Source organism: Macaca nemestrina, chromosome 3 (assembly GCF_043159975.1).
Source record: "Macaca nemestrina isolate mMacNem1 chromosome 3, mMacNem.hap1, whole genome shotgun sequence".
Taxonomy (NCBI): domain Eukaryota; kingdom Metazoa; phylum Chordata; class Mammalia; order Primates; family Cercopithecidae; genus Macaca; species Macaca nemestrina.
The window spans coordinates 79,594,776-79,609,115 of NC_092127.1; the positions used below are offsets into that span (position 1 = coordinate 79,594,776).

At 36.8% G+C, this 14,340-nt stretch overlaps 1 protein-coding gene across 6 annotated transcripts in view; it reads right to left on the reverse strand.

Annotated features, from left to right (window-relative positions):
* Positions 1 to 14,340, reverse strand: part of LOC105486267 (SEC24 homolog B, COPII coat complex component) — a 105,405-nt gene that overhangs the window by 39,204 nt on the left and 51,861 nt on the right. For all 6 annotated transcript variants that reach the window (XM_071093201.1, XM_024794248.2, XM_071093200.1 and 3 more), the window contains 2 exons: positions 10,112 to 10,192; positions 6,184 to 6,425 (listed from right to left, as the gene is read on the reverse strand). In XM_071093201.1, coding sequence (XP_070949302.1) covers positions 6,184 to 6,425; positions 10,112 to 10,192 — 323 coding nt within the window. The remainder of the gene's footprint in view (positions 1 to 6,183; positions 6,426 to 10,111; positions 10,193 to 14,340) is intronic.

Genomic DNA, 14,340 nt, shown 5'->3' on the forward strand with positions numbered 1-14,340 from the left:
ATCTACAAGATGGTACACTTGCATAGGGTACTTAGTATGAATGGAACTTACAGGACTGGAAGTTGCTCTGAGTGAGTCAGTGAGTGGTGAGTGAAGGTGAAAGCCCAGGACACCAGTGTACTGTAGACTTTAAAAACACTGCACATTTAGGCTTTATCAAACCTATAAAAACACAGTTTTTGGCCAGGCATGGTGGCTCACGTCTGTAATCCCAGCACTTTGGGAGACCTAGGCAGGTGGATCACTTGAGGTCCAGAGTTTGAGACAAGCCTGGACGACATGGTGAAACCCAGTCTCTACTAAAAATACAGAAATTAGCCAGTTACGTGCTGGCAGGTGCCTGTAATCTTCCAGCTACTTTGGGAGGCTGAGGCACGAGAATCGTTTGAACCTGGGAGGTGGAGGTTGCAGTGAGAGCTGAGATTGTGCCACTGCACTCTAGCCTGAGTGACAGAACGAGACTCTGTGGGAAAAAAAAAGTTTTTCTTTCTCCTATAATACATTAGTTTACTGTAACTTCTTTACCTCATAAACTACTTATTTTAATAGGTTGGTGCAAATGTAACTGTGGGTTTTGTCATTACTTTTTTTTTTTTTAAGACGGAATCTTGCTCTTGCTGCCCAGGCTGGTGTGCACTGGTGCAATTTTGGCTCACTGCAACCTCTGCCTCCCGGGTTCAAGCAATCCTCCTGCCTCAGCCTCCCTAGTAGCTGGGATTACAGGCGCCCGCCACCAAGCACAGCTAATTTTTGTATTTTTAGTAGAGACAGGGTTTCACCATGTTGGCCAGGCTGATCTCAAACTCCTGACCTCAGGAGATCCACCTGCCTCAGCCTCCCAAAGTGCTGCGATTACAGGCGTGAGCCACTGCGCCTGGCCTGTCATTACTTTCAATGGCAAGAACCACAATGGCTTTTGCACCAATCTAAATAACTTTTTGACTTTTGCAAAAACAGTGTAAAACACACATTGTACAGCTGTACAAAAAATTTTCTTCCTTTTACAGCCTTATTCTATAAGCTTTTTTCTATTTTAAACTTTTTTCTTTTTAAACTGTTTTGTTGAAAAATAAATACACAAACACATACATTTGCTTAGTCCTACACAGGATCAGGATCAATAATCACTGTCTTCTACCTCCACATCTTGTCCCACTGGAAGGTCTTAAGGTGTAAAAACATGTAAGGAGCTGTCATTTCCTGTGATAACAATGCCTCCTTCTGGATACTTCCTGGAAGACCTGTGTGAGGCTGCTTTACAGTTAACTTTTATTTTTTATAAATAGAAACAGTACACTCTAAAATAATGATAAAAAGTTTAGTATAAGTAAATACATAAACCAGTAGTCATTTATTTTTGTTATCAAGTATTATGCACTGTGCATAACTGTGCTACGACATTAGCACAGCTACGAAGTCAATAGGTGACAGGAATTTTTCAGCTCCATTATAATCTTATGGGACCACCATCATATATGTGGGTCCATCATTGACTAAAATGTCATTATGAAGCACATGACTGTATGTATGTGCATTTATGTATGATAAAGTGTGTGTGTGTGTATGTGTGTGTATACACATACAAGGATTTTTTTCTTTTGTCACAGGTTCTTGCTATGTTGCCCAGGTTGGTCTCAAACTCCTCAGCTCAAGTGATTCTCCTGTCTTAACTGGGATCACAGAAGCACACCAAGCTTAAAAGGATGCTGATTTTGAAACTGATTTATGCCCCGCAAATGGGAGACTCATTATAAAACATACAAGTACCAAAATGATGAAAGATATTATAAGAAAGGTTTCTTCTTATACTGTTAAATAAATTTAAACATTTTCCAAAGTGATATTTGTATTTTTCAACTTCTTTTGTTTGTTTAAACAAGTCATCTAGACAATCAGCTTCTTTCCTGGCTTCCCTAGCAAGGTGTAGTGAAAGAAACCTGGAAAGACAGACTCCAAGCATTGCTGTCTACAACCTGGTAGAAATACTGGTTAACATTTATTAATATTTTACCTTTTGTTTATCTGCATTTTCTCTAATTGATCTCACTAAATTTGTAATTTTAAAAAGCTATGTAGTATCTATATCTGGTTTTTCATATATTCACTGAAAATATTTTTCTAATTTTCATTTTTGTTTTTAAGCATCAGCCTTTTTCCTGTTTTTCAACCCTATAAAACAAATTTTAAGGTTTTTTTTTTCCTTCAAAAACCAACTGTTTCCCACTACTTAATAAAAGTCATCTCAAATTTATCAATACAAAGAAAAGCCCTTACACAGAGCTCTTTCATTGCACTACATTAAGTACAACATTTAAAGCCATTTCAACTTTATTATGACTGTTAAGACTGTTTAAAGCTAAGATATTCTTACCCTACCTGGAACTTCGAAATTAAATGGGCCAGGCGTGGTGGCTCACGCCTGTGATCCCAGCACTTTAGGAAGCCAAGGTGGGCAGATCACGAGGTCAGGAGATCCAGACCATCTTGGCTAACACAGCGAAACCCCGTCTCTACTAAAAATACAAAAAACTAGCTGGGCGTGGTGGCACATGCCTGTAGTCCCAGCTACTTGGGAGGCTGAGGCAGGAGAATCGCTTGAACCTGGAAGGCGGAGGTGGCAGTGAGCCATGATCCGAGATTATGCCAATGCACTCCAGCCTGGGCGACAGAGCGAGACTCTGTCTCAAAAAAAAAAAAAGGCTTCTTTTAAAAAAGTTTGATAATTTTAATCTTCGATGAAAATTTATCATCCTTTTTTTAGTAGATAAGAATTTAAATGTAGGTCCTAGCTGTATACCTAAATCATTACTGTTCACTGACCCTAAAACAGTAGTGTTCAAAAAATGGTTTTAAATTCGGATCAGACAAAAATAAATAGCTGCTTGTAATCTTCCTTGGAAAGATCCATATATCCATATATCTACAGTAAAAAGTCTGAGTATGACTTTTTACTGTACAAATCCTTATCAGTTAAAGAGAAAAAAAGTGCTTAATTCTGAACTGCAAGGTCTTTTGCATTCTTAGAACCAAGCGTGGTACTGGACAGGTGATTTCACTTATTTGAGTTTCTATTTCCTAACAAAATGAAAGGAAGGTGACTATTTAAAATTTAAGAAGTCAAAATTCCAAGTGTTGACAAGAATGTGAAGCAACTGTACTCTCACATGCTGCTATTGAGGTATAAATCAGAACATCACTTTGGCAAACTGTCTAGCTTTAACTGCTAAAGTTGAAAAATGAATATCTAATGGCCCAGCAATTCCATTCCTAGATATATACACTCACTAAAAGACAGGGACAGAAATGTTCACAATAGCATCATTCATAATGGCCCCACACTGGAAAGTTACCCCAATGCCCATCAACAATAGAACAAATAAGCAAACTGGTCTATTCACATGATTGAGTACCACAGAACAATGAAAACGAATGAATTACAATCACACAATAAGCATAATGTTGAGCAAAAGAATCTAGACACAAGTACATATGGTATGCTTCCAATTATGTAAAAGAAAAGAAAGGTGGGAATGGTTCCTTTCTAACAGTCTACTTCTAAATATTTTGGCTTTATGATGCTCACTTAAGTGTGATTGATAACCCAGGTTACTTTTTAGTATATCTTTGTCCCCTTTATCCAAACTTTTCTAAAACTTGTACTAGACCCAGAATATAAAAAGGATTGTGATTATGGAATAAAATGATGTTGTATTTTTTAATTCCGGTAGAATATTTTTACTCTTATCCCAAAGTTAATTTCTTGACACTTCTAAAATAACCTCCCAAATAAAATACGAAATAAAAAATACTTCCTATACTCCTTTGTCAGGGGTCAGCAAACTTTTTCAGTGGATAGTCAGATGGTCAGTATTTTAAAGCTTTGAGAGCCACATGATCTCTTTTGCAACTACTCAACTGTACTACTGCAGCGCAAAAGCAGCCATAGATAATAACATAAAAGAATGGGCATGGCTGTATTCCAATAAAACTTTATTTACAAACAGGCAGTGGGCTCGATTTGGCCAGAGGGCCATGGTTTGCGGACTATTATCCTAAGTCATTATTTAAGACCACTTACTATTTCAAAATAATTTTTTTTCTCCTTGCTCAACACTTCCAAGAATCAACCTTTTCTTTGAACCTGGTTTTCTTGTCATAAAAATTCTAAGTAAATAATATGTTGCAACCCCAAATAGGAACTTGCCTAAAAGTACAAAAGTCAAACAAGACAGACTTAAAAATTGTTTCACATGGCATAACAGAGCCATAAATAAAATCCAGCAAATGGGAGGCAGAGAAATCTATACTAACCAACCATATTCCTCTGATGTCTCTCTCAGTTTTCTTCCTCCCTTTTTCCTCTGTACTTTAATTCTAAGGTTAAATTCCAAAAACAAATAATTTTCCTTTTTCTTTTGCCCCACCCCCACTCACAATGGCTTCCTGGTATGTCACCCAGGCTAGATTCAAACTCCTGAGCTCAAGCAATCCTTCTACTTTAGTCTTGAGTAGCTGGAACTACATGAGTGAGCCACTGCTCCTCACTGATTATCCTATTTCTCATTTTCATTCTTACTTCACCATAAAATTTCTATAAGGTTAGTCAACTGAGAACAGTTTTCTGTAAGTAGCAATACTCTTGTCATTAAAATTGTTTCCTGGCCAGGCACGGTGGCTCACTCCTGTAATCCCAGCACTTTGGGAGGCCGAGGCAGGCGGATCACTTGAGGTCAGGAGTTCGAGCCAGCCTGGCCAAAATGGTGAAACCCCATCTCTACTAAAAATACAAAAATTAGCCGGGCATGGTGGTGGGCACCTGTAATCACAGCTACTTGGAAGGCTGAGGCAGGAGAATCGCTTGAACCTGGGAGGCAGAGGTTGTAGTGTAAGCCGAGATCGCGCCACTGTACTCCAGCCTAGGCGGTAAAGTGAGACGCCGTCTCAAAAAAAAAAAATTTGTTTCCCTGTATTTTATTTTCTTCTCAAGAAATACAGATGTGAATGAAATACTGTCAAGTATTTCACTGTATAAATATCGTATCAGTTGTTAAACTGCTAGGTTTACAAGACGGCTCCAGAAAAGGTCATGTCAGAATGGGTCCTAGCAGCAGTGATAGGAGTTAAGAAGAAATAACTTAGGCAGATAGTGAGGGTATGTGAATCCTCAGTTAAGGCTTTTCTTTTTAATGAAAAGCAGCCCCAAACCATTCTCTAAGGAAGAGAAGCCTGTAAAGTGGAGCTGCAGACATAGACAAGCAAGCTGGTGGCCTCCAAGGGTGAATGCTGGCAGGAACTAGGGGCCAGACATGTTCAAGATGGCAGCTCCATCATTCCCTTCTCTGCCAGTCACGTGTACAGTAAAGAGCAGACAAGATGGTGCTGGCCAAGGATAATTTATTTGCATAAGAAGATTAGGGTAGGGCAACCAGCCTCTCCCCCAACGCCTTATGTAAAGGTAACAACTAATTGAACCGATCTGTGAGCCCTAAGTAAATAAGACATTGCCTCCTCAAGATGGACTATAAGATTTGGTGCATCCACCTCCGGCCAGTGTTTTCCACTTGGAGGCCCCTCTTGAGAAAGCTGTTTCTCTTTCTCCTCTCTTCTGCCTATTAAACTTCCACCCATAAACTCCTCATGTGTGTCCGCGTCCTAAATTTTCCTGGCTGCAAGATGACGAACCACGGGTTTTTACCCCAGAAAATGTAGCCACTTCAGCAGTAAATAAGCATGTGAACCTATGAGCATATTTATGTGTGTGGAGGCTCTCATCAAGATGAGTTATGTGTCATGAAGTTCTTTAAATGCAGGGTAGGGACCAAATCACATTTTACCTGTCATTTTCTAAGGAGAATGCCAGCTTGATAATACAAAATTTTTTTTAAAAACTTAACATTTACTTAAATTTTCTGATTATAAAATTAATACTTGCAATTGCAGAGTGAAAAATAAAGATACAATGAAGAAAAATAAAATCATAGCTAATATCTTGATCTAGATTTAACCTTTTTAAAAATGTGATATTTATATTTCATTTAATCTTTTTCTACATATATACACACAAAAAAGCTGAGATCAAATTCTATGTATGTTTGATCTAGGCTGACATGTAATTCCCACCAGGAATTTGTCAGAATTAAGTTTTATAACTGTTACAATGTGTGTATACAACTGAATACATACTTGAGGATACTGCTGGAATCCAGAATATACCGGGTTACTGGGCTGTACTCCAGAAGTAAGTGGTGCTGTAGCATTCTGATAACCAGGCTGAAGTGTTGGATAGCCATAGCCAAAAGGCTTAGCCATTTTTGAAGGCTGAGGGATGACAGGAGCTGCAGCTGAAGCTGGAGCTGAAGCAGAAGCAGGATCAGGTTCAGGGGCGGGATCAGGAGCAGGACTGCTTGCTGATGAAGAAAGCATATCTAAAAAATGGAAACACATGGTGTTAACAACTGAAAATCAAGACTCCACAAAGACTGGACTCCTGATCCAGTCCATAACCCCTGACATGTCCTTTTTTCTTTTTAAAGCTTTTTATTCTAAGAAATTTTGAACACACGCAAAGTAGGGAGAATGATGAACCCCATATACTTATCACTAAGCTTCAATAATTATCAATATTTTGCTAATCTTGTTTTACATGTTGTCATACGACATCTTTTTTTTTTTCCTTTTTACAGGAGTATTTACGAGAAAACTCTACCCCATATTTTACATAATTTCACCATCTTCTTTTTAAATAGAGATAGGGTCTCCCATGTTGCCTAGGCTGGTCTTGAACACCTGTGCTCAAGAGATTTTTCTACCTTGGCCTCCCAAAGTGCGGAGCATATAGGCGTGAGCCCCTTGAGATGATAATTCTAACAGATAAGAATATATTTGTATAATACACACACACACACACACACACACACACACACACACACACAAAGTTAATACAGTTTTAAAAAATGCTCTCAGCAGACACTAAGCACCACAAAACAAAGCAAGCAATAAAAAGGGTGCCAACTACTCTTTTCTCCAATTTTCTTTATCTAACCCTACCATCTATATAGAAACTAACTCTATGGAAGGAGTAGCATGTTTCCATAATCCTCTATAAATGTGCATTATTTGCAGTAGCAAAACTGTTAGTCAAGCATGAAAGATAGTGTCTAGAGGCTGGGCGCAGTGGCTCACTCCTGTAATCCCAGCACTGTGGGAGACTGAGGTGGGTGGATCATGAGGTCAGGAGTTCGAGGCCAGCCTAGCAAATATGGCAAAACCCCATCTCTACTAAAAACACAAAAATTAGCTGGGCGTGGTGGCGGGTGCCTGTAGCTCCAGCTACTCAGGAGGCTAAGGTTGCAGTGAGCTGAGATTGCGCCATTGCACTCCAGCCTGGGCCACAGGGTGAGACTCTGTATCAAAAAAAAAAAAAAAGATACTGTCTAGAATAGCGTCCTGCTCCTAGAACAATGTTTAGTATGCAATAAATGTCAAGTAAAATGTATTTAATAAATAAATGCCCTTATTTAAATTTAAAACAAAGTGGAATTAAAACAAAAAAACTGGAGAAAACTTAAATATCATATACAAAAACAATAATAACAAAAAGAAGCTCTAAAAGTTACTCTACACATAACCATTATTAACAGTTTGGCATATTGACTGTTTAGTCCTATTATGAAGTCAAATCTACAATGTGCATTCATTTTAGTTCATAAGATATCCTTCACCAGCAGCATTTGGATTCTGCAAAAATATATTCTTAGAAACTTTAACTGAATCAATCTTTTTTTTTTTTCCTTGAGGAATCACATCTCCTTATTGGGTCTAATTCTGAAGATACATTCCTAGACATTCTGCTATCATCTTGTGCTGACTAGGCAGGGATCAGCTTACTGGCTTTCTGGTAACCTCCCAGACTTCTTAAGAGGGTAAGACCTTCAATACGGTGTCATAATCCTTAGATCTCTTGCTTGTCTCTCCTCATGGTGATGGAAACATAGGCAGAAAGTTCTTGTAACATGACAATTTATCAGCTTAAGAAATAAAAAAAATGGGGCTGGGTGCAATGAATGGCTCATGCCTATTATCCCAACACTTTGGAAGGCCGAGGTGGAAGGACTGTTTGAAGCCAGATGTTTGATACCAGCCTGGACAACAAAGTGAGACCCCATCTCTACGAAAAGAAAAAAAAAAAAAAAAAAAGCTGGATATGGTGGTGTGCACCTGTAGTCCCAACTACTTGGGAGGACGAGGAGGGAGGATGGCTTTAGCCCAGTAGTACCAGGCTGCAGTGAACCATGATCACACCACTGCACTCCAGCCTGGGTGACAGAATGAGACCTTGTCTCAAAAAAAAAAAAAAAAAAGGAAAGAGAAGGAGAAGGAGGAGGAGGAGGAGAAGAGGAGGAAGGGGAGGAAGAAGGAGGAGGAGGGAGGAGGGGGAGGAGGAGGAGGAGGAGGAAGAAAGAAAACTGGAGTTATAAACATGAAGGTCTAAATCTTCTCCCCTTCTTCAGGAAAGAATTCTACAGATCTATCCTAGTACCTGACATATAGTAGGCCTACAGTTCATTTAACATTACTGCTATAGATGCTCACATAGTTCTTTAATTTTGGTGCAGTGTAATAGGAAGAAAACTTGTCCAAGGTTACTGAAATACTTTCAACACGTAAGATTACAAGATTAGAATTTGTTGACTGAATGAATACAAAGAAACCAAAGTCTGACTGCAGGGCCAGAATCTTTCAACTATACTACACTAGACATTTTTCGTTTCACATTAATTTAGAGTTCATGGGATACTATATGGTTGTTGATCTTTTAGTGAATTAAGCAACTCTTCTAGACTATCTTGACAAGAGATTGTTTTTGGAATGGTTTACAACTTCTTACACACACACACACACAAACAAAATTCCTAGGGGCAAAAATCCTTAACTACAAAAAACTGAGTCATTTATTCAAGTAGTTTAAAAAAAAATTTTTTTTTTTGAGACGGAGTCTCGCTCTGTCGCTCAGGCTGGAGTACAGTGGCGAGATCTCGGCTCACTGCAAGCTCTGCCTCCCGGGTTCACGCCATTCTGCCACCTCAGCCTCCCGAGCAGCTGGGACTACAGGTGCCCGCCACCATGCCCAGCTAACTTTTTGTATTTTTAGTAGAGACGGGGTTTCACCATCTTAGCCAGGATGGTCTTGATCTCCTGACCTTGTGATCCACCCACCTCGGCCTACCAAAGTGCTGGGATTACAGGTGTGAGCCACCACACCTAGCAGTATTTTTAAAATATTACAAGGTAATTCCATACTGAGCTGAAAAGATTGAAGTTTTCTACTGATTCACAGAATAGTGATAGCAAGACAGTATTTTTTTTAAGTATAGAACATTCCCACTTCAATTAAACTTCATCCTGGATCATCAACAAAGAGATAAGAAATAAAGAGAAGGGCAAAACTGCTTTTTCTGTTAGTTTTGAAGCTTGGAATCATTAGAAAAAGAGAGACAGAGGTCAGGTACAGTTGTCAGGTTGTCAGTGATAGGAGACAGGAGAGCAAGAAAAATCACAGTATAAGATATTAAAATGAAATGATAGTTTTTTCTTTCAATACTATCCACTCCTGTACTTGAATGTAATGGCTAAAGTGATTTCAGATATGGTTAAAAGTGATGTCTCCAAAACCCACCCCCAAGTTGGGGGTAGCATCTATTTACCTACTAGAGGCAGCCAGAAGCCACTGAGGGAGCAAAGAGTCAAAGACTATATTCAGAGGCTGGTTGAAAAGAATTCAAAGACCTAAGCATGAGATTAGAAATATAAAATTTATTTAAGGAGCAGTTATTCTTTAAAAAGAAGGGGAAAGAAGAGAAAAGCTATTGACAATCTTTTAGAAAAAGAGTATGATAACAACAAAAAATAATAGCCCCAGAAACAACCTTCATAGTTGTTAGTGACAATTAATGCTATTAAGTTGCGGCTGAGAAGTGCCGGAAAAATGTTCTTTTTTTTCTTGTTAAAAATATAGCCTGCTATTTTGTGTAATACATGTTCACATTTGAAGGCAATTGATGGTCAATAACTTTTAAAATGAAGAACAAGCAAGCACAAAACAACAAATTACCTGGGTAACTGCCTCCTTCCAGGGCATCATAACTGTTGGGCATTGGAGAAGCACTGCTTGTGGTAGAAGAGCTGTCAACACCTAAAAAGAAAACCAAAACATCTACTAGGTTTAAAATGACAAAGTATCTTAAAGCAGCCTTTGGCAATTTTGAAAAAGATGTTTTTGCTGAACTAGGAAAATTCCTGATTCTAGTAAAAAAGTGAAATGATTGATGTCTAGAGACATTTTAAAAACCAATGAATTTCTGTTAAGAATAGAAGATGAGAGTGGAGAGAAAATGAAGCCGATGAGTGGGATAAAATTCAGTTAAACATGTAAGGCATCTTAGAGAAGAACAGATATTAAACTATTAAAAGTAGTCAAACATATATATAAAAATTTTAGGTTGATAGAAATGTTAATATAGTCACATCTTAAGGATTACATCTACCAAATATATTTTATCATTAATGATAAATACTAAATACATTTTATCAATCTTAGGGTATATTAAGGTAATTAAATTTTAATGACTTTTATTTATATCATAGCACACTGTTTGAGACATTGATAAATGAGGAGTCTGTAGCTTAGGTTGCTATCTGGCATGCTACTAAGCTTTTCTGTGTCTTTTCTATAGCTGCAGAATAGAGATTAAATAATACCTGCCATATTTAATAAGGTAATATAAATGAAAGGCACACTAATTTATATAAATGTTAGACTACAAGAATTTTTATTATGTGTGCTCATTCAAAACCTGTTAAGATGAGAATTCAGTAGCAATTTATGATGAAATCTGGTCACAGGTCACATGAATAGAACAAACAATATACTTCTTCCATTCATTCAACACATATTTTGAGACCTACAATTATCCTAGGTACATATGCTAGAGTATATTATGATGAAGAAAACAAAAAATCTGCATGATCCCTCTATTATGTTACAGATCTTCCTCTGTTTCACAGTAAGACAAAATTCTGTGCTACAGAAGTTATCCTTTGCTCTTAATACCAATATTATAACTGGTATTTAAACGACATTTAGGTTAATTTTCAACTGTGATAGGAAAAGAACAGGTATGTATAATTATCTTTCATTGAATAATTTTAGATAAACATGAGAATTAGGTATACTGACTCAGGGCATAACAGCTAATGCTTTTTGTGTAGGAATATTTTCTTATTAGCAAAGAACATGATTTGGAGGCAAAGACTGCAGTTACCTCAACTCCATCATTTACTTGCTATATAACCTTGTGGTTTTTTTCTCCTGAGAATAAGTGAAGGTAACTTACTATATAACTCTTCTGCAAAATGCTAACGATTTTTTAAATGTCCTATGTGTGGTTTTTTATGTTCTTACAAGGTCTAAATGAGACAGTGGATATGAAGACACCCATAAAATAAGTAATAGGTAGAAGACACTAATATTTATGAAGTGCCTTCTTCGTGATAAGTAGAACAATTTTGAACATATATTTTTCCTCTTAATAAATTAATGGAAAATAACGCCCTTTCCTTTTTGTTCCTTTTATTTGTGAATTTTAAACTAAAGCAGAATGCTGATATATCAGGTCAAAAGTCTCCAAATATTCATCAACAGATGAATGAATAAACAAAATATGGTATATCTATAAAATGGGATATTTAGCCATAAAAATGAAGTATAGATGCACCCTACAATGTGAATGAAACCTGAAAATTTGCCTAAGTGAAATAAATCAGACAGAAAAGATCATATATATTATATAATTCTATTTATATGACATATCCAGAATAGGTAAATCCATAGAGACAGAAAGTAGATGGTTGTTGCCAGGGGCTGGGGGGAGGGGAAAATGGGGAGTGACTGAGTGTAGGATTTTCTTTTGGGATGATGAAAATGTCTAGTACTTCACAAAGTTAGATTGAGCTAAATAGAAGTAGGGATTACACAACACTGTACATGTATTAAATGCCACTGAATTATACACTTTAAAACAGTTAATTTTATGTTATATATATTTTTACCTTAATAAAACTAAACAATTTACCATGACATTTCAATGGGGAAATAATATTCTTTTCAGCAAATGGTGCTGGAACAACCAGGCATATCCACATGCAGAAGAACAAAGCTGGACCCCTTCCTTACACCTTACACTACAACTAACTCAAAATGGATCACAGACATAAAATGTAAGTGCTAAAACTACAAAACTCTTAGAATATAGGAATAAATCTTCATGACTAAATGAATTTTAAGATATGACATCAAAGGTACAAGCAACAAAAGAAAAAAAATAACTTGGACTTCATCAAAATTAAGAACTTTGTGCTCTAAAGGTTACCATATCTTCAAGAAGTAAAAAGACAACCCACAGTATGAGTAAATATTTGCAAATCATATATCTGATAAGGGGTTAATGTTCAGAATATGTAACAAATTCTTACAACTCAACAATAAAACAACAAATAACCAAATTTAAAATGGGCAAAAGATATTTATCCAAAGAAGATAAAACAAATGACCAATAAACACATGAAAAGACACTCAACATCACTATCCATTAGGAAAATGAAAATCAAAACAACGAGATACCACTTTACATCCACTAGGATGGTTATAACCAATCCAATGAGGATTCCAATTTTTCCACATCTTTGCCAAAACTTATTACCAAAGATGTGGAGAAATTAGAATCCTCACTGGATTGTAAAATGGTGCAGTTACTTTGGAAAACAGTTTGGCAGTTTCTCAAAAGTTAAATACAGAGTTCTGACCCAGCAATTCTACTCAAGAGAAATGAAAACAGAAACCCACACAAAAACTTGTCGACAAATGTTCACAGCAGGATTATTCGTAACAGCCAAAAAGTAGAAACAACCCAAATGTCCATCAACTCATGAATGGATAAATAAAATGTGATATATTCACATATGGAATTTTTTTGGCAACAAAAAATCATAAAGTACTGACATATGCCATAATGTGGATGAACCTAGAAAATATTATGGTAAGAGAAAGATGCAAGTAACAACCACATATTATATGATCTCTACATATAAAATGTTCAAAATAGACAAATCTATAGAGACAGAGGATTAATGGTTGCCTAGAGCTTTGTGTGGCTGTGTGGGGAGGGTAGAATGGGAAGAATGCTAAAACGTATGAAGTTTCTATTTTGGGGTGAAGAAAATGTTCCGGAACTACATAGTAGTGATGGTTGCTACTTTGTGAAAATGCTAAAAACTGTAGAACAGCACAACTTAAATAGGTGAATTTTTTTTTTTTTTTTTTTTTTTTTTTTTTTTTTTTTTTTTGAGACGGAGTCTCGCTCTGTAGCCCAGGCTGGAGTGCAGTGGCCGGATCTCAGCTCACTGCAAGCTCCGCCTCCCGGGTTCACGCCATTCTCCGGCCTCAGCCTCCAGAGTAGCTGGGACTACAGGCGCCCACCACCTCGCCCGGCTAGTTTTTTGTATTTCTTTAGTAGAGACGGGGTTTCACCGTGTTCACCAGGATGGTCTCGATCTCCTGACCTCGTGATCCGCCCGTCTCGGCCTCCCAAAGTGCTGGGATTACAGGCTTGAGCCACCGCGCCCGGCAAATAGGTGAATTTTATGGTACGTGAATTATTTCCCAAAACTGCTATTAAAAATATCATGGGAATTCTAAGAAAAACTTTTAAATGTATATATCAAGAAATAACCACTCTTGAAAAAAAATAAAGTCCAAAGATAAAAGATTATACATCCACTTATTCCAAAGAACATACTATTACTCAATTATGCCGTTTAGCTTCTTTCATGTCAAATCAACTGCTAATATTTTAAAGATTGTTCATTTTAATAATGCTATAAGCTTTAAAGTATTAATTTTTTTATTCTATTTTGTTTACTAGTTTGAAATCTGCTAGTTCACTTTAAATTCACTTTCAGAAGAAAAAATAACTGCAAATCTCTATTTTTGAACTTGTCAAAAATAGCAAAGCAATGTTACAAACCCAAATAAATCAGTAAGATAAACAGACTCATGACATTTTGCTATTTAGATTAATGCATTCTAATTAATGCATTAATTAGAGGTCATGCCATTACTGGCAAAAAAATCAAAAAGGTATTTTTAAAAAACAGTACCTTATTGAAAACTTGTATGTTAACATTCTGAACATGCTTAAAAACAACCTTCACTAATTTCCCCACCATCTTAGTGAATAAGGTCTAAATGCCTTCACATTGTCATAAAACAAACTTCAAAAATTT